Source organism: Typopeltis vanoorti, chromosome 3 (genome assembly GCF_054136105.1).
Source record: "Typopeltis vanoorti isolate ZY-2024b chromosome 3, IOZ_Tvanoo_1.0, whole genome shotgun sequence".
NCBI classification, from domain to species: Eukaryota; Metazoa; Arthropoda; class Arachnida; order Uropygi; family Thelyphonidae; genus Typopeltis; species Typopeltis vanoorti.
Window position 1 is genome coordinate 173,142,966 of NC_143551.1, and position 22,316 is coordinate 173,165,281.

At 36.1% G+C, this 22,316-nt stretch overlaps 1 protein-coding gene across 5 annotated transcripts in view; it reads left to right on the forward strand.

Annotated features, from left to right (window-relative positions):
• LOC150108743 (twitchin-like) overlaps positions 1-22,316 on the forward strand; it is a 2,666,638-nt gene that overhangs the window by 1,985,358 nt on the left and 658,964 nt on the right. For all 5 annotated transcript variants that reach the window (XM_090390962.1, XM_090390961.1, XM_090390964.1 and 2 more), the window contains 2 exons: positions 1,328-1,470; positions 21,854-22,013. In XM_090390962.1, coding sequence (XP_090247088.1) covers positions 1,328-1,470; positions 21,854-22,013 — 303 coding nt within the window. The remainder of the gene's footprint in view (positions 1-1,327; positions 1,471-21,853; positions 22,014-22,316) is intronic.

Genomic DNA, 22,316 nt, shown 5'->3' on the forward strand with positions numbered 1-22,316 from the left:
AAGATTTGGATGGAGATATTCAGTTGTTTGCAGATGATGCAAAGTTGGGACGAACCATAAAGAGTAGTGAAGATGTTGTGGCCTTGCAAGAAGACTTGAATAAATTGAGTGATTGGGCAAGCAAATGGGGATGCGAGTTCAATGTTGCAAAATGTAAGGTTTTAAAATTTGGAAAACAAAGATGGGATGCAGAATTTATGCTTGGTGAGAATATATTGTTGGAAGTAGAGGAAATAAGAGATCTGGGAGTGATAGTGGATAAGGATCTAAAATTTAGGGGACACATCGCCAAAATTGTGAAGACAACACAAAGACTTCTGGGAATGATGAGGAAGACACTGCCCTGTAGAAGTAGGGAGATTCTTGTTCCATTGTATAAGGCTTTGATTAGGCCACACATGGACTATTGTGCCCAGATTTAGTCACCTGGTTTTCAGAAGGATGAAGAGATGTTGGAAAGGGTCCAAAGGCGACTGACTGAGGTAGTTTCTGACCTCTGGAATGTCGAGTATGAGGAAAGATTGAAAAGATGTAATTTGCAGAGTCTAGTGGAGAGAAGGAAGAGGGGAGATATGATAGAGACCTACAAGTTGGTAAGGGGTTGTTATAGGATCAGTGGTGGAGAAGTTCTACAGAGAATAGTGGGAGATCAGGGTAGAACCAGAGGTCATCCCTGGAAACTGTATAAAGACGGTGTGAGTAGGGGAGTGAGAGGCAGGTTTTTTTCGTGCAGAGTTGTGAATGATTGGAATGCCTTGCCTGAGAGTGTGGTGTCTGCAAGGAGTTTGAATGTGTTTAAGACCCGGTATGATGAGATGTGTGTGAGATAAAAGGACCTCCTAGATGAGATGTGTGTGAGATAAAAGGACCTCCTAGATGAGTCTTTGACTCCATGAGGTCTTGTTTAATAATAATAATAATAATAATAATAATTGTGCTCTAAAGATTCTGGATAGAAAACCAGCAAAATATTAGTTTAATAGATTAAAGTTTATTAAAGTTTAATAAATGTATTTTTTTCCTCTTTTGGTATTCTTTATACTGAATAATAGAGCCATGAAGCTCTATTATGTGTAACTGCAGTAATAGTTTTAATATTTCAAAACCCTTAGACTGTTTCTAGAATTGCTACGTTCGATTCAGCACTAAAACGTTTTAAAGATCGCAAATACTTAACATGCAGTAATCCATTATCGTTCAGCAAGTAAGTTTGTATTTATATATTTTTAAATACAAACAAATCATCAGTCATATTATTAGAAATGTTGGTTGTGATTTTTTCCTTAATATTTATTACTGATGTTGCTTATTTTTCAACTCTTTTTAGACAAGCCTGGTCCACCAGAAGGCCCACTGGAAGTGACTGATATAACACCAGAAACTTGCTCGTTATCATGGAGACCACCTAAAGATGATGGGGGAAGTCCTATAACAAACTATGTTATAGAAAAACAAGATCCTTCTACACAGGTTAGTGATGTTGTTTTAAGGTGCTATTTTTAGAAATATTGTAAAACTGTTTGTCCCATGGTAGACAACACAAGGTCTATCAAGGCAATGATAGGCCATGCTCCAACCACCTGCTATGAAAAAAAACAAACAAAAAACACTCTCATTCTCTTTCCCACTCACATCTTCCTGAGATGGTACTTGTCCTCACTCCTTCCTCTTAACTACTGTATGAAAGATCTCCCTCTTGTCAATCTCATCAACAATTTAAATGTCTCAATCATATCACCTCTTTATCATCTGTCCATCAAATTCTGAATCCTACACACAGTTTATCCTCTTAATTATTATTAACAATATTATTGCACAAGAATAGCGAAAGAGGGTGGAGAGGCTGAGAAGGAAGTGGGATGCAAGATGGAGGAATTGGAGATGGCTGGAGTGCTATGCAATAAGAGGGTGCCGATCAATCTAAAAGACAAAATCTACAGGACAGTAGTGAGACCAGCTATGAAGTATGCTATGGAAACTGTGGCTCTGAGGAAAAATAACATCAGCAGGATCGAGGTAGCAGAGATGAGCATGCTTAGGTGGATGTGCAGTAAGACCAGAAAGGATCATCTGAGAAATGACTATGTAAGGGGAACGGTGAAAGTTACGAACTTAGGAGCAAAGATACAAGGGGCAAGGTGGAAATGATTTGGTCATCTGATGAGGAGGGAGGAAGAGTATGTGGGAAGAAAGGTCATGCAGATGGATGTGCAGGGGAGGAGTAGGAAGTGAGGGTGACCAAAGAAGAGATGGCAGGAGCTGGTGGAGAAGAACTTGGATGTGGTTACAGCCCAAGACAGGAGGATGTGGAGGAGACTCACTGGGAACAGCAACCCTATTTAAGTGAGACAAGCTGCAGAAGAAAAAGAAGATTTCACAAGAATATAGAACTAATTGAACTTTTACTAGTTGCAGTAACTTCTAAATGCTCATCCTTATTCCCTTGTAAAAAACAGCTACACAATTTAAAGACACAGTTTTTAACAACAGCAAATGCATAAACAATAATTCTGAATTTTTTTGTTTTTGTTTTTTATAAGGATCAATCAGACATAAATTTTTCAAGTTTTTCCAATATATTACCATTCACATCTAATTGGTTGCTTTCTATCTGCATTTTCTTCTAAATAAGTGCAAGGTGTTGCATTTTGGAGTGCAGAAATATAAGGCTGTGTACTATATCGATGGTGCCATACTGCAGGAAGTGGATGTGATTAGAGATTTGTGAGTGATGGTTGACAGTAGACTGAAGTTTAGAGGACATATTGCTAGTGTTGCAAAGGTTGCATTCCAATAATAGGGTGATCAATCTATCTTGTGGGATGAGTTATTTATTATTGCACATCAGAAAATTAACTTTTCTCTTATGAACATTGTAGTTTTTAAAGTGGTAACTAATTTTCTTGTATAACAGTTGGAAAGCTTTATGTATAAAGCAGGTGATTTCGCAAGTTTTTGACCAATTTGTTCATCCTTTATTTCTTTCTCATCTTCAGCATGAATTGACTATTCTTGGCAATCTTCCAGATCTGGTTCTATGAACTGTGGGTATACAATAGTGCTGCTATGATAAGAAGCACTCTAACATGCAAGGATAAGGAAGTGGTTGTGCCACTATATACTATTATGTTCTATGAACTGTGGATATACAATAGTGCTGCTATGATAAGAAGCACTCTAACATGCAGGATAAGGAAGTGGTTGTGCCACTATATAAGGCACTGGTCCGACCACACCTGGACTATTGTGATCAGATCTGGTCACCTGGTTTTCAATGTGATGTGGAGACACTGGAGAGGATCCAGAGACTAATGACTAAGACAGGGGTGGGCAACCTTTTTAATTGTGTGCCAAAATCACCAAATCTTTGAGACAAAATTTTCTCACATGTGAACTGAAATTTTGGGGAATCATGTTATTATTATTCAATGTCTTTTAAGTATTGGGAGAACTCTTTCAAATAATCAAAAATCACACTAGAGTGCTAAAATCAAAGAATATTGTAAATCATGTAAGATTGAATGAATGTAAAAATTAGTGATGGAATTTTTACTTAAAAGTCCTACCCTGTTGATAGCGTGGATATATTTTATTTGTCTTTAAGTGTAATTCTAGCTTCCATATACAGCTACACAATTTAAAGACACAATTTTTAACAACAGCAAATGCATAAACAATAATTCTGAATTTTTTTGTTTTTGTTTTTTATAAGGATCAATCAGACATAAGTTTTTCAAGTTTTTCCAATATATTACCATGCACATCTGATAATCGTTTCACTTAACTAAAGCACAATACAAGAAAATAAAATTAAAGATACTCTTTTATTAATTCTTAATCCATTATGAGTAATACACAAAAATTACAGATAAAATAAAATGTTATTTTACCTACATAATGTATTAAACAGAAGTTAATCTTTACCATTTTTAGCAGAAAACATCAAATCAAATCTACAGAAAGAAAAATAATGGGCATTTTATTTATATAGCATCATTGATACTTCTGCTGCTGCATCACTGATGACAGATAATTTATATCAGGTTTATATTTTGTAACCTTTAGAGCTATGCATGTGCTACTAGTTTCATCTGTAAGGCTACTCCTATTACGACACTTAACATAGTTCAACATTGAGAACAATGATTCACAAGAATATGTAGATGTAAAATGTATACTAATGCTGTTGCATTAGTATACATTTTGCATCTAAAAGTTTCTGGAATAGTATTCCATGTCTTTAGTATCTTGTTTTCTGCATTTCTCTTTGTTAATCCTGTCTCTAATCACTCCTTTTCAATATTTTCCAAGTCAACTCTGAGGTCAGCAAATTTCTGCCTCCAAATTGAGCTACTTTGAAAATCAATCAACTGCCTTTCAAAATCATCCATATTTATCTATGAAAACATCTGCAAGTTTAATTCATCCAGTTTTATAGTGTCTGGAAACTTGATGAATTTTACAATCTCTTCTAATTCTCTGAAGTTAACAAATCTTAGAAAGAACTGCTCAACAGTTGACAGTACCATTTAAAAATAGTTTTTGAAGACATTGGCAATCTGTTTGTCATATTTTTGGAGATCATTAATGGATTTCTTTAGGTTTGGAAAATATCTAAATCTCTCACTTTCCACATCCCTCTTCAAAACTCCTAGTTTCATTTCAAATGCCTTTATGTCATCAAACATAAATCAAGAGTCTTACCAGAGCCTTATAGTTTAAGGTTCAAGTCATTTAAATGTTCTCATAAATCTGCAAAAAACATCAGTTTACAAACCAACACAATGTCATACATTTCTTTATAAGATACTTGTTAATTAGTCAAAAAGAGGTTTATATCATCCAGGCATTCAACAAATTGTTTCAGAACAAGACCTCGACTAAGCCAATGAACATTGTTGTACATTATTAGTCCTTTGAACCCCGAATCTACCTCATTCAATAGATTCTGAAATTGTCTTTTATTCATTGCACGTTCAGAAATGTAATTAGCAACCTTGGTTAATGTTTGCATCACTTTTTTGAAGTTCCTTTAGGCCAGCTTTTGCACATGAAGTTTCCTCATGTATGATGCAATGAAAACCTACCAGTGGATGACCAACATATTTGAATAACATGTTGGTCCTTACCAATCATGCTGGGTGCACCATCTATTGTGATGGATACACTTTTTTAAATATCAATTTGCCAAATAGATAATTCGTTCATAACTGATTTACATATTTCAACACCAGTGGAACACTCAGGTGGTGTTACAAGGCTAATCATCCCTTCGCATTTTTCGTCAACCCCACAATATTGAACAAAGATTGCTAGTCTAGCTGATGATGTAATGTTTATGCTCTCATCAACACAAATAGAAAAGAACTTACATGAAGCCAAATCTTTTGTTAATTGTTCTGCTGTATTCCTTTCCAACTTACGTAACCTATCCTTAACTGATTTTCTACTCACAGTCAAATCCTTAATCATCATCATCATCATCATGCATATCAAGGATTTAGGCCTGTCATGGCCTTTTCCAGCCTTAGAAGTCATCGTTGAATCGTTTAAGAGGACGTCCTTGTTTTCTTTTTCCTAATAGCATGTACTTTAAGGCTTGTTTTGGTAATCTTTCTGTTTTCATTCTTTGAACGTGCTCCATCCATTTATGTTTATATTATTTAATTTTTTTCTATTACTGGTTCTTGGTTTAATTCTTTCATAATTTCTTAATTTCTTTTGTGATCAAATAGGGTACACTTTCCAGTTTTTCTCATAAACTTCATTTCTGCTGTTGTTACTCTTTGTTTGTCTTTTTGTTTTATTGTCCAGATTTTGCTTCCATACATTAAGACTGGTAGGGCTAACATATTGTATACTTTTAGTCTGGTTTCTTTTTGAACTAGGTTTGGTTTAAATATAGAGTTAATTACACCTGTTATTTTTAAATATTTTGCAATTTTTATGTTTATATCTTTTTCTTTTTCATATGTGATCATACATCCTAGGTAGTTAAATGAATTCACCTGTTCTAAGATCTTGTTATCTATTATTATTTTAGTTCTTGCTGTATTTTGTCCTTTAAAGGCCATAGTTTTTTATTTTTCTGTTGATATTATCTTACCATAATCTTTGGATATTTCATTTAGATCTAAAATAGCTTTCTGTAAGTTATCTTCAGAATTTTTATTATTATTATTATTAAACAAGACCGCATGGAGTCAAAGACTCATCTAGGAGGTCCTTTTATCTCACACACATCTCATCATACCATGTCTTAAACACATTCAAACTCCTTGCAAACACCACACTCTCAGGCAAGGCATTCCAATCACTCACAACTCTGCACGAAAAAAACCTGCCTCTCACTCCCCTACTCACACCCTCTTCATACAGTTTCCAGGGATGACCTCTGGTTCTCCCCTGATCTCCCACTATTCTCTGTAGAACTTCTCCACCATTGATCCTATAACAGCCCCTTACCAACTTGTAGGTCTCTATCATATCTCTCATCTTCCATCTCTCCTCTAGACTCTGCGCATTACATATTTTCAATCTTTCCTCATACTCGACATTCCAGAGGTCAGAAACCACCTTAGATAGTTGCCTTTGGACCCTTTCTAACATCACTTCATCCTTCTGAAAACCAGGTGACTAAATCTGGGCACAATAGTCCATGTGTGGCCTAATCAAAGCCTTATACAATGGAACAGGTATCTCCCTACTTTACACGTCAGTGTCCTCCGCATCATTCCCAGAAGTCTTTGTGTTGTCTTCACAATTTTGGCGATGTGTCCCCTAAATTTTAAATCCTTATCCACTATCACCCTCAGATCTCTTATTTCCTCTACTTCCAACAATATATTCTCACCAAGCATAAATTCTGCATCCCATCTTTGTTTTCCAAATTTTAAAACCTTACATTTTGCAACATTGAACTCACATCCCCATTTGCTTGCCCAATCACTCAATTTATTCAAGTCTTCTTGCAAGGCCACAACATCTTCACTACTCTTTATGGTTCGTCCCAACTTTGCATCGTCTGCAAACAACTGAATATCTCCATCCAAATCTTTGCCAATAATATTAATATACAAGTTAAATAGTAATGGCCCTAAAACAGACCCCTGAGGCACTCCACTAGTGACTTTCCTTTTCCTGGATATTGCACCCCCATACACAACTTGTTGATACCTATCAGATAGCCAGTCTCCAATCCAATGCACTAATCTAATATCCAACCCCCATCTTCTCTAGTTTGACTGTCAACTTATTATGAGGTACTCTATCAAAAGCTTTTGCAAAATCCAAGTATGTTACTGTGTGTCCTTCTCCTCTGTCCAAGGAAGCAGTCACTTTATTGTAATAAGTAAGTAGATTACTAAAACATGACCTCCCTTTAGCAAATCCATGCCGTTCATCAAAGATTATACCATTGTTGTCAACCCAACTCTGGATCCTAGTTCTCACAAGCTTCTCCAACAACTTAACCACAACACCTGACACACAGATAGGCCTATAGTTTGATGCTTGAGTTCGATCACCTCCTTCATGAAGTGGCACAATCTTGCCCTCCTTCCACTCTTTAGGAACTTGACCAAGTGTAAGACTCGTATTAAAAAAATATGTCAAGGCAGGTGTCAACTCTCTGGCACATTCCTTCAGAATACGCGGTGATATATTATCAAGTCCCACAGCCTTATTTACATCTAGTTTACTCAACTCCCCAAACACCTCTTGCTCACTTACAATCAGTCTCTCCTCCCCATCATCAACTGCTCTTAATCTCTCCATGAAGTCACATTCACAAGATTGAAAGATCTTTATGAACTGCTCATTTAGTATCTCCACCACACATTCTGCAACAGCTGTCTTTATACCATTTCCTCCAATCAATATTATCCTTCCATAATCATTCTTTCTTTTGCTGGCAACATAGCGAAAGAACTCCCTAGGATTCTTTTTGGCTTCATTAGCTAATTGCTGTTCATACCTCTCTTTAGCTACTCTCACCAACCCAGTCACCCTCCTTGCCTGGTCTTTGTAGACCTCATTAAATTGGTTATTTCCACTTCTCTTATGCTGCCTCCACAATTCCCTTTTTCTCTGTATTGCATGCTTAATCTCTTTATTCATCCATCTCACACCTACCTTATTTAACCTTCTCACCCATGGTATACATTTAGACATTGCATCTACTAAATAGTTTTTGAAAATCCCCCAAGCTGCATTGATCTCTTTTCCAGCTAACTCCTCATTCCATGCTACACCTACACAATAAGTTGTAATTATTATTTGGTCATTGGGAAAAAGGAGAGTGTGTTTAAGTTTACTGTAGGAGAAAGTTAAATTCCTTGATGTAAATTTTTATTCCATTTTATTATTATTTCATTTAAGTAGATATTAAAAAGTGTTGCTGAGTGAGGACATCCCTGTTGGACCCCGTGGTTTATATCTCTCGTATATGATAGCTTGTGATTTAATCTTATTTGTATTTGATTATTTTCATATATATTTGTGATAGCTTTTAGGATATTATATGGTATTTGTCTTTCTCTTAATATGTTAAATAATATGTTTCTTTTAACTTTGTCAAATGCTTTTTCAAAGTCAATAAAAGTCAAAAAATATACATGATCGTCCTTTTCTAAATCCATTCTGTACTTCTAAAATAAAGTTTTCAGAATCTTTCATTAGTTTGCTATTTAAGATTCTGCTATATATTTTGTAACAGGAATTTAGTATACTGATACCTCTATAGTTTTTAGGCTCATCTCTATTACCTTTTTTATAGATAGGAATCACAATTGCTTTTTTCCATTCTATTGGGGGGATACCAGTTGAGTAAATTTTATTTAAAAATAATAAGAGTCTTTCTTTGAATCTTGTTCCTGTGTATTTATAGTTCTTAACCTCATCTTCTCCAGATGATTTTCTGTTTCTTGTTTCTTTCAGGCTGATTTCTAATTCTTCTTTAGTTATTTTCTTTTCATTTTCATTAATTGTTTGCCAGTTGTCTTTTTTAAAATATTTGTCTGTCCACAGTTCTGTGTAGTAATTTAGAAATTCTTCTAATTTCAGTTCAGTGTTTAGTTTTATGTTTTCTTTGGTATCTGCATTTAACTGTTTCAAAATCTTATATACATTGGGTCTTATTTTATATAAATCATGTTCTAAATTAGAAACAAATTTGTTCCATGATTCTCTATGTCTTTTTCTGACTTCTCTTTTAGCTATGGTTCTTATTCTTTTATATTCTATTTCATCTTCTAATCTTTTACTGCTTAACCATTTGTGATAGGCTTCTTTTTTCTTTTTGATTATTTCTTTGATTGTATCATCCCAGATCTTCAGTTTTTTCATTTTATTAAATTTTTTGATCTTTCCTAAGCTTTCACTTGCTGCTGCATTTAGTATAGTTTTTATATTAAGCCATTCTATTTCTATTTCTTCATTTTGCTTTATTTTATCTAGATATTGGTTAATTCTTTGTTCATATAGCCATTGTACATTTGTGTCATTCAATAGTCTAGTTTTATAAACAAATGTTTCAAATTTTCTTTCTGTTCTTGTTACTTGTAGCCATTTAGGTGGTAATCTTAATTTTATTTTAACAAGGAAGTGGTCACTGCTTAATTCATATCCTCTGTGAACTCTAACATCTAGTAAAAATTTTGATGTCTTTACATTTAATATGAAGTAATCTAATATTGATTTCCATCCTCTTGCTGCCCAAGTATATTTATGTATGTCGTTATGTTTATAGAAGGAATTCATTATTTTTAGGTTATTACAAACTACAAAGTCAATAAATTTTTTACCATTCCTGTTTAGAGTGTGTTCTCCATGTATTCCTATATTATTATTAATTTTCGTGTTTCCAATTCTTGCATTTAAGTCTCCTGCTAAAATTACGTAATCATATTTGGTCATAATCATAATGGCAATTAAGAGAGGTGAAAGGGTGGATGAGATGATTGTGATGGTAGGAACGAATGACTTGAGTGGTAATGTAAGTCGGGCAGCAAGAGATATGAGATTTTTGCTTGAGACTGTATGGAAGAAGACAGAGAGAGGAAAAATAGTGTGAGTGCTGCCTAGGTATGATGATGAGCTGAGCAGAAGAGCGGTGATATTGAATGGCATAATAGCGAGAATGTGTGACAAGAGAGGACTGGTATATGTGGATGCTTGGAGTGCGTTTGAGGAAAGAGAGGAATTGTATGCGAGAGACCGTTTACATTTGAATGAGGAAGGATGTGGGCATCTGGAGAGTTTGCTGTTCTGAACGAGTCAGTGTGTCCCAGGGAGGATGATAGCAGGGGTGGCCTCTTGTGGGAATGGATACTTGGGAGAAGGGAGACAATGTCAGGTAACACTGAGCCCAGTGGAGTCTAGAAGGAATAATGCTGGGTATAGAAACAATGGCATTTATATGCTTTATACTAATGCCAGGAGTATCCGGAATAAGGAAGAGGAATTGGTGGTGCAGATAGCATCAGCCTGGCCAAAAATTATTGCGATCACTGAGACGTGGTTGACAGAAGGGGATATAAAAACAGGTATAGAAGTCACTGGGTATAGCATTTTTCGCCAGGATAGGAGGGGAAAGCGTGGTGGTGGGGTGCTGCTTATGATAAGTGATGACCTATGTCCTCTAAGAGTGGAGAATTTGGAAGGAAGTGAGACAAATTATTTTGAGAGCGTATGGTGTGAGGTAGAGGTAGGCAAGACAGGATATTTAGTGGGGTGTTGCTACAGACCCAGGAGCACAGAGGATGGGGACCAGGAGATGTTTAGACAGCTAAGTTTGGCAAGTGCAAGAAGAATGATTGTTATGGGAGATTTTAACTTCAGTAGTATAAATTGGAGAGAGGAAGATGCATGTAGCAATAGGGGAATGGAATTTCTAGAAGATTCTTAAACCTAAAGTTTGGTATTGTTACATTGATGATGTATTTCTCATCTGGGAACACGGTATCAACAACCTCAACCTTTTTCTGGACCACCTCAACAAGTTTCATCAGAAAATCAACTTCACCTGTGAACTAGAATCCATGAATGTCTTCCCTTTCTGGACTTAAAACTTACGAGATACGCTGAGAACGTCATAATCTCCATTTTTAGAAAACCCACTCACATAGACAGATACCTTCATGCTTCTTCCCATCACTACCCTCCACAAAAGTTTGGTATTATTTCAACCCTGGCACATCATGCCAGATCTTTATTAACAGATGAAACAGAAATTGAATATGAACTCAATTTTCTTAAAATGTCTTTCGTTAACAATGGATTCTCTCTTAAAATGATTAATAAATTTATCTCTGTCCACCACTCAACTGCTCTTGAAGATTCTTCTCCACCAAGAGGTTTTATTTCATGACCACACATCAGCTCTCTCTCCCCGAAACTGGCAAAAATGCTTCAGAAATTCAACATTAGAACTTGCTTTACTACGTTCCCTAAACTTCGCTCCATACTAAGTAGACCTAAAATGAAACATCTTCCTACTCAGTATCCAGGAGTCTATAAGATTTTGTGTGATTGTGGCAAGCCATATTACAGCCAAACTGCTAAATCCATCTTTTGCGCATGGAAGAACATCAAAGAGACATTTCTTACAACAGAACCAGAGCCCTCTCTAGCCATGTTCTCTTCCCCATCAATGCAGATGATGGCCACCAACACATCGTTGACTGGTAAAAAACCTCTAATATCCATCTGTGCTATGATGAACTGGAAAGCAGAATAATTGAATCTAAAGAAATATCGCTTGATTCGTCTCATATTAATAACAGCCTTAGCTATAATATTTCTGATGTGCACATTTCCACTGTTCAATACTGGCACACTAATACGAGCTCACGCATGTAGTCAACTTCATTTGGAACTCTAGCAAGCATTCCTTTTTAAATGTACTTGTTTTATACTAGATCTGTTAATGTATTTTTTCATGTGTCTGTTATTATTTATTTTATTCTTTGCCAATGATACCTGAAGAAGTTGTATTTCAACGAAACTAGTTGTATCTTAACAATAAATTTGTCATTCTCGGTATAAATTCATTTAATTTCCTTTTATATATATATATATATATATATATAGCATAAATATGAATAGAAACGAAAGGCAAAAGGAAAAAAGTAAATTACAACTGAATGACCAAAGTTGTACAACCAAAAAATGTACATACAAAAAATGATTGCGCTCTTTCTGCAACTTCCAATTTTAATGAAAATTGGATCATGGGGTGTAAAAATGTGCACAAAGGTGTATGGACAAAAATTATAATTTGGGCTCATAAAATCTCATTATAATCACTCTCTGTATACACTTACCAAGTTTAAGAAAACTAAATTTTTATACAATTATAAGCCTATCTACATGCATGCAAATGAAAGAGAAGGGTATGTGTGAAATCTAATCACATGTAGATAACACTTCATAATCCTGAATATTGATAATACATTTCACATAGCTTTAACAATAACTTATGTTTATGACAATGTAAAGAAATTGCTTTTATATCTAATGAATTAAACATATTAATTTACAAAAAATGCTTCCAATCCATATTTTAATAACTTACAATTAAATTAAATCCAAATCCACATATACACACTTTAGAAAACTGATAAATTCTTTAAGAAATGCGAAAAAATAAATAAAATGATGGTAAAGGAGTCATGCCACGTCTGGCTGTCTGGCGAATGATGCAACAACTGAATGGGACAAAATTTGTAGGTCAGTACATCGCGGAGGTAAATGATGGCTTGGAAATAGGATGTTTGTTTTATTTTCTTATCATTTATTATTATTAAAACAGTTGATAGTGTTTGTTTCTTTATTGCTTTTTATTTGGTATCACTCTACTTAATAAATTTGTATTCTATTAAGTTGAAATATACAACACAGCGTAGATGTTGGAGATGTATTTATTTATTTAATTATTTTTTAAGGTGAGTCCTGGTTTACATGCTGGAAAAAATTTGTTGGCATGCCAAGGGTTTCCCACCCCTGGACTAAGACAATATCAGGAGTTTGGAATACTGGATATGGAGGAAGAGATGTGGATTGCAGAGTTTGGCTGATAGCAGGAAGAGAGGTGATATGATAGAGACGTTTAAGTTAGTGAGAGGATTTTATCATATTAATCCAGAGGGGATTATAAAAAGAGTAGAAGGTTAGAAGGGAAGAACCAGAGGTTATTCCTGGAAGTTATGTAAAAGTGTGGTGAAGAAGGGTGTGAGCAGTAGATTTTTTACATGGAGAATTGTCAATGAATGGAATGCATTACCAGAATGTGTTGTTAATGAAAGGAGTGTTAAGGACTTCAAGATTCTATATGATAAATATGTTGTCAGTTGAATAAACCTCCCACGATGAGTCTGTCGACTCCATGGAGGATGTCATAATAATAATAATAATGATGAAACTCCACAATGCATGCTCCACATTTTCCATGAAGTTGATTTCAACCTCTGCACTTTGAAATTAACAAAGTGAATTCACTTGATTGCACATTAGTCTATCTAGAAATAATAAATTCAAATAAATTGGTTTTGATTACTAGTTTAAATACTTACTTATTTCACTGAAAGTGTCAGATTTTAATGTTTTCAAGCAAAGCACCATGAAGATAACATGTAATTGTAGTTCTTTCTCTCAGTTCATGACTGAAGTGGAAAGTAATATGCATGCTGAATCATTCACAGGTGGAAAGAATATGGTAACAAGTAAACAGATGAGTGAGAAAGACACAGACATGAAGACATTATGGAAAAATATTTGGAACTGGTTAGCAGAAGTTATTATTATTATTCAGGCCTCTATGGAATCAGGAGACTCATCGTGGGAGGTGCTTCCTAAGAAACACAAAGTCTATCAAGACTCATCGAGGGGAGGTCTCCCCTAAGAAACACAAAGTCTATCATACCACTCTTTAAACTCATTGACCGTTCTCACTCTCACCACTCCATCAGCCATGCATTCCATGATTCACCCACCCTCCGTGCAAAGGAACCACTTCTCACCCTCTTGCTCACAGTTTCCTTTTGTAACTTCCAGGGATGGCTTCTTGTCATCACTCCTTCCTGCTGATCAACCAAGAGAAAGAACTCCCTAGTGTCAACCCTGTAACTACCTCTCAACAGTTTAAAAGTCTCAATCATATCACCTCTCCTTCATCTATCCATAAAACTCTGCAGTCCACATTTCCTCAGCCAATCCTCATAACTATCATTGTACAATAAAAATTAGTTTAATCCTTTATCCAAGTGTGAGCAAACAAAATTTGCACCTGAAAATATCTTCAGGACTGGGGTAAGGTGGTACAACACCAGAGCAACTCGTTGCAAAGGTGGAACAAGCTACCAACAGTCCTATCTCAGTATCTCCTATAATGCAAAACACATCTCCTTGCAGATATGTCTAATGTTATGCATTAAGGGAAGGGCCATGTCTAATGCAGATATGTCTAATGCATTCCACATTTCCTCAGCCAATCCTCATAACTATCATTGTACAATAAAAATTAGTTTAATCCTTTATCCAAGTGTAAGCAAACAAAGTTTGGCCTGAAAGTATCTTCAGGACTGGGGTAAGGTGGTACAACACCAGACAGCTCGTTGCAAAGGTGGAACAAGCTACCAACACTCCTATCTCAGTATCTCCTATAATGCAAAACACATCTCCTTGCGGATATGTCTAATGTTATGCATTAAGGGAAGGGCCATGTCTAATGCGGATATGTCTAATGCATAACATTAGACATATCCGCAAGGAGATGTGTTTTGCATTATAGGAGATACTGAGATAGGAGTGTTGGTAGCTTGCTCCACCTTTGCAACGAGTTGCCCTGGTGTTGTACCACCTTACCTCAGTCCTGAAGATACTTTCAGGTGCAAACTTTGTTTGCTTACACTTGGATAAAGGATTAAACTAATTTTTATTATACTCTAACCAAGTGAAAAATAAACTTTCAATATCATTGTACAGTCCTGAAACCAGCTTTGTTATCCGCATTTGTACCTTTCCACAGTTAATTTATCCCCTTCAAATACTGTGAACCAAATCTCTGAACAATAGTCTATGTGTGGTTTGATCAAGGTCTTATACAACAGAATAATAACTGTTTTATATCTGCAGGTCAGCATCCTTCTCGTTATTGAGCAATCCTCTGTGTTACCTTCACCACCTTTGCAATATGTCCCCTAAATTTCAAGTTTCTATCAATCATCAACTCCAGATCTCTTGTCTCCCCTACTTCCTCCATTATAACTCCTCCCATAGAGTATGCAGTGTCTCATCGATGTTTCCCAAACCTCAAGACCTTACATTTTGCTGCATTAAACCGAGGAGTTTAATTAAACCATTTGCCCATCTATCTAGCTTATTCAAATCCTCTTACAGGGCTGCTGCATCTGCACTATTACTAATAATCCTTCCCAGCTTCACATCATCTGCAAACAACTGAATATCCCCTTGCAATCCACTGATTGATGTCATTGATATAAAGGTTAAACAATATAGGTCTCAGTACTGAGCCCTGTGGGACCCCCACTTGTAACCCTTTGCTTCCTTGAAATTGCCCCACCATACACAACTCTCTGATACCTATCGGAAAGCCAATCCTGAATCCAGTTGACCAATCTGACATCCAGACCCATGTGCTGCAACTTAAATATCAGCTTATCATGTGGCACCCTGTCAAATGCCTTCGCTAAGTCTAAGAAAATGGCAGTATATGCCTTTCCCTTATCTAATGCTCTTGTAACTTTATGATAAAAGGCTAGCATATTGCTAAAACAAGAGTGCTCCTTCACAAATCCATATTGACTCTCACAGATAACATTACCCTCATCTGCCCAATGCTGGATATCGTCCTTCACTACTTTCTCCAAGATCTTACTAACTACTGATGACACACAAACTGGCCTATAATTAGACACTTCCAATCTGCTACCGCCCTTATGCAATGGCACTATCTTACCTTCCTTCCAATCCCTGGGCACCTTTCCACAACCAGACTGTCACTGAAAAGCCAGATCAAAGGCACTGTCAGTTCCCTAGCACATTCTCTCAAAACTCGTGATGAAATACCATCTAGTCCCATAGCTTTACTGATATCCAGAGTACTCAATATTTGAAACACACTCTCCTCCTGTACCTCTAAACCTCGAACCTGCCCAATACCTCTAGCATTAAACCTGACTCCTCCAGTATGAAATAATCCAATAAACTGTTTATTAAACGATTCCACTGTGACCTCTGCATCAGTTACTCTATTCTCATTTTTATCCCATAATATCATTCTTCCACAGTCATTTCTCCTCCTACTGGCCACATATCTAAAAAATATCCTAGGATTTTCATTAGATCTTAGGGCCAATCTCCTCTCATATTCCAGTTTCGTGTTCCTTACCATACTAGTCACTCTTCTGGCCTGTGTCTTATACTCTTCATGCATCTTCTCTTCACCTGTCTCCTGATATCTCTTCTATAGCCTCTTTTTTGCATGCAATTCCTGTTTAGAATATTGTTTTTCATCCACTTTACTCCAAATTGTGTCCTCTTATTCACTCGTTATACAACTTACCATTGCTAACAAATATTCTTTCATAATTTCCCACGCACTAATGATATTCCGGCCTTCCATTCCTCCTTCCATGAAACTTTCCCAAGTTGATATCTTAGACTATTATAATCATTTGATTTATAATTCCACATACATTCCCATCTCTTTGATACCCCTGCATGTCTATTCATTTTCCAAGTCAAAACCATATGGTCACTCTCTCCAACAGGTGGGAGAGATGTCATCTCATTTATTATCAACTTCTTTGATGCTATAACCAAATCCGAAACTCTTGAACTGCTTGTTCCCTTCCCTCTATTACACGTGTCGCCTAAGACACTTGTCCCTCAAGGATTCTAGAAATTCCATTCCCTTATTGCTACATTCATCTTCCTCTCCCCAGTTTATACTACTGTAATTAAAATCTCCCATAAAAAGCATTCTACTTGCACTTGCCAAACTCAACCATCTAAACATTTCCTGGTCCTCACCCTCCGTACTCCTGGTCTGTAGCAACACCCCACTGAATATCCTGTCTTGCCCACCTCTACCTCACACCATATGCTTTCAAAATCATTAGTGTCAGTGCCTTCCAAACTCTCCACTCTAGGTATGTATCCACTAGGTATGTATTGGGTTATAATTCCGTGAGTGACAGAATCATTTTGCTCAGAGTGAGTGGACATCCAATGAATATGACCATCATTCAGATTTATGCACCTACTACAGAGGCATCAGAAGAAGACATTGAAGAATTTTATGGCAAGTTACAAGAAGTGATAGATACAGCACCAAAGTGAGATTTATGGCTACTTATTGGAGATTGGAATGCAAAAGTGGGAGAGACTAAGGAACAAGGAATAACAGGTCTTTTTGGTTTAGGTATTCGTAACACTGCAAGGAAGAGACTAGTTGAATTTTGTGCAGAGTTTTTGTTTGTTGCTAATACCTGCTTTAAACAGCACAAAAGAAGATTGTACACATGGATATCATCTGATGGACAACACAGAAATCAAATTGACTATATACTTGGACAAAGAAGATGGACAAGTGCAATTCAGTCTGTCAAGACAATTCCAGGTGCAGACTGTGGTACACACCATCAGTTATTAGTGGCTACAATACATGTGAAACTGCGGAAACTGAAAACAACACAAATGTCTTCATATTGGAGGCTTAATGGATTGTATACAGCACTCAGAAAGGATTAAAACAGAATTTAATACTTCCTATATATTTCGTCTCAGTTAATGAGACATCTTCAGGGATTACAAAAAAACTAATGTAACATCAAAAACAAATGACACACAATACTAAGCCCAACCACGTGGGTGACACTAAAGTCCTATCTTGGTGGAGCACCCTCTAAGGGCGGTTGTAGGTGGCCTGGAATGTAAAGTGGGAGCTCTGGTGATAAGTGTTTCCCAAATCTTAGGAAGCTTAATGCAACCATATTTGTTGAGATTTGGTTGGTTCCTGAGAGCTGCTGCTGATTCTAAGAATAGTCTCTCTTTTTTGAATTTGATGTGGTGGAGCATGGTGGTTTTTTTCCATGAGATCCTGTGGGTTGTATCCAAGACATGGTCAGCCAAGCCTGCCTGACCATAGTTGTGTTTGCGGATGTATGACTTATGTTCCTCCAGGCGGATAGTGGCTGATCTACCTGTCTGTCCAAGATATGCCAGTTTGCATGAACAGGGTACTTTATAGACTCCAGGTACTGAGAGAGGAGGGAGCTGATTTTTTGTAGAGCGGATAAGGGTAGCAAGTTTGCAGTGGGGCTTAAATGCTGTGTGTAGGTTGTACTTTTTTAAAATCTTGGCTATTTTTTCTGATGTGCCAAGGATGTAGGGTATGGTGATGGCATTTCTAAACTCTTTCTGAAGAGAAGACCGAGGAGAGGGGGAGGACCTGATTATTTTTTTAATACTGTGATCACTGGAGACCATTGGAGAGGAAAGTGTTGTATATGTGATCAAGCTCAGTTGTAAATGCAGTTCCACTGGAATAAAGATTGTGGGCTGTCTTGGTAAGATTTTTAATAATTCTATATTGTTGAGCGGGGGGGGGGGGGGAGAGTTTGTGAATATCTGCCTGTGTGTGTGGGTTTTCTATATACAGTGAAGGAAAGTGTACCGTTGGGAAAGCGTGCAACTATGGTGTCTAAGAAGGGTAAACAATTGTTCTTTTCCTTTTCCATTGTAAACTGGATTCTTGAATGTAGGCAGTTGAGGTGACTGAGGAAAGAGTCTAATGTAACTGGGCCTTGAGGCCAAATAGAGAACACATCGTCTACATATCTTAGCCATATAGAAGGTTTGAGAGAGGCTGAGTCTATGGCTCATTTTTCAAATTCTTCCATATAAAAATAGACAAGAGGGGATGAGAGGGAGGGGAACCCATGGCAGTTCCTTCTATCTGCTTGTAGATTTTGTTCTTCCAAGAAAATAACCAGAATTGATGGCAAAAGAAAAGAGATCTAGGATGTCAGAATAATCAATTCTGGTTATTTTTCTTGGAAGAACAAAATCTACAAGTAGATAGAGGGGGGGACCTCCCCTCGATGAGTCTTGATAGACTTTGTGTTTTTTAGGAAGGACCTTCCATGATGAGTGTTTTGACTCCATGGAGGCCTGAATAATAATAATAATAATAATTTATATCTGTATAATATTTTCCTAGTCTGCTGTTGTCCATTTGATTTAAATGTTCTATATATTTTTGTTTGTGCTGTCTTATGTAGTAATTAATTGGCTTTACATTCAGGGATTGTAAAATTTCTTCATTAGTTTTATGGTCCCACATGGTATATCCAGCTGTTTTTCTGAGAAATTTCATTTCTGCTGTTTGAATTCGTTTTTCATTTTTCCTTTTTATGGTCCATGTTTCACTTCTGTATAGTAAAGTTGATTTTGACAAGACATTATATAGTCTGATTCTAGTGTGTTTTTGTACTAGGGATGGCTTAAATATATTATTTATTATGCCATTTACTTTGACAAAGTTTGATATTTTAGTGTCTATGTCTTTCTCTTCTTTGTATGATAAATCACATCCCAAGTATTTGAAAGTATTTACTTGTTCTGATATTTTATTATCTATCACTATTTTACTTCTTATTGGGTTTTTATTATTATTATTACATGCATCCTCCATGGAATCGGAAGACTCATTGAGGGAGGTTCATGACATTAGTTTTGTTTTTTTTCTTTAGGTATTGTCATACTATATTGTTTTCAGATATCATTTAATGATTTTAATGATCTTTGTAAATCATCTTCTGATGTAGCTAATACTATTTGATCATCTGCAAATAATAGTGTATCTATCTTCATTTGTGGGGTTATTTGTATACCAAATGGGTTATACTGTTTCCAGATTGTTATAATTTTATTTATATATGTATTGAAAAGCAGATGTGAGAGAATACATCCTTGTCATATTCCTCTTGATATATCTTTCTATTTTGAGATGTGTTCTAATTTAACTGCTATATGACGGCTTGGTTGACTGAGTGGTTAGCATATCCGCTCTCCAGCCATAAGGCTGCGGGTTCTAATCCCGTCATGGGCATGGATGTTTGTGATTGTCTGTGAAAATACTAGTGGTGGTGGTAGATGGCTTTGGTGTGGATGATGAAGGTAGTTGTGGTTGGTGGCAGGGTGGAGAGGTAGAGTTGTAGAGCAGGTTCAATCCCTCGATGAGTCTTTGGACTCCCTGGAGGTGTTACATAATAATAATAATAATAAGACTTTTATTTCCTGTATATATATTTCTTGAATGGATTGTAAAAGTTGGTTTGGTATATTTAAATCGGTTAATATTTTAAACAATTTTTGTCCACTAATTTTGTCAAAAGCTTTTTCATGATCAATTAAAGGCCACATTAACAGGAGGAAGAGGGGAGATATGATAGAGACCTATACAAGTTGGTAAGGGGTTGTTATAGGATCAATGCTGGAGAAGTTCTACAGAAAATAGTGGGAGATCGGAGGAGAACCAGAAGTCATCCCTGGAAACTGTATAAAGAAGGTGTGAGTAGGGAAGTGAGAGGCAGTTTTTTTTTCATGCAGAGTTGTAAAGATTGGAATGCCTTGCCTGAGAGTGTGGTGTCTGCAGGGAGTTTGAATGTGTTCAAAGCATGGTATGATGAGCTGTGTGTGTGATAAAAGGACCTCCCAGATCAGTCTTTGATTCCATGAGGTCTTGGGTGGTAATAATAATAATAATAATAATAATGTGTTTCTTTTTTGAAATTCTCTTCTCTTTTCTATTAATAATTTTAGAGTAAAAATTGGATCTATGCAGGATCCGGCTTTACAGAAACTATTTTGTTCTTTTAGTAATTTTTCCTCTACTATACTGTTTAGTTTCTCTTTTAATATTCCTGTATATATTGTTATATCCCAGCTGATATCCCATTCATGCCACAACTGTATTTACATTGAGATTCTGCAATATTCCAAGAACCTCCAATTTATCCACCTCTGTTCCCACATTAGTATCTGTCACATATGTTAAAACAGAAATTCACTAGAATGATATACCCTTGCAAAGTGGTTGCTCAGTAACTAAACAATTTTATCTGCTTCTCTCACCTCGTGACCATCACTCATTAAGGTTAATCTTTCATAGTCATTCTTCCAGATTACCTCTTACTTGCCATGTAATGAAAGAACTCTTTGGGATTTCCTTTGGTCTGCTCAGCTAGCTTCTTCTCGTAATCTGATTTTGCCTTTCTTGCCATGCTTGTCACCTTTCTTGCCTGAACCTTCTACTGTTCATGAGTTTGATGGTCACCTTTCTCTTTATATACCCTCCACAGTATTTTCTTCTTCTGTAGATTCTTCATGCTTAATGATATTACTCATCCATCTAACTCCTACCTGATTAATCCTCCTTACCTTAGGTATACAATTTAATATTGCTTCCTCTAGATCATCGGTTCCCAACCGGTGGTATGCATACCCCCCTGGGGTACGTGCTGGGCCATTCAGGGGTACACGAAAAACAATCAGTAATAACCACACACACACACACAATATATGTGTGTGTGTGTGTGTGTGGATGAGGGATTAAGAAGTAGAGTTAGTGGTTGTCTGTGGAGTGGAGTGCCTTTCCACAATGCATCCTTTGACTCCTTGGAAATGTCAATAATAACAAATGAGCAGGTGCTTAATAATTAATAATGAATTAGAACTAGATTTTTTGTTATTGTTGTTGCAAGAAACACTTAATTACAGTCTGATGCTTTCAAATAATTTATTTTAATTTTCTTTTTCTATTTTAAAGATCTGGTCTAAACTGAGCAGTTATGTCCGTGGTTGTCATTATGATGTTATAGGCCTTGAGCCTCACAAAAGATATGACTTCAGGATACGTGCTGAAAATAAATATGGTATTGGTTCACCATTAGATACAGATCGGAGCATCATTGCTAAATTTCCATTCGGTAATATTTTTGTGTGTTTCTGTGGGTGGGTAGGTGGGTGTTTTATTATTCAAAATGTTGTTTATTTTTATATTTATTCATATAGTTATGAGAAATTGCTTATGAAAGTGAAATTGATTAATGACTAGACACAAATATAATATCATTGACAAGAATTTTGTTCTTTGCTTTTTTTTTTTTCTTTCTCTTTTCAGAATAAGAGTAAGTTAACTGGTCTGCACATGAAATTGTAAATAAAATGAAATTATAAAGAAAACAAAAATTATTAATAACATTATTTGTATTCCAACAATGATGATCTCA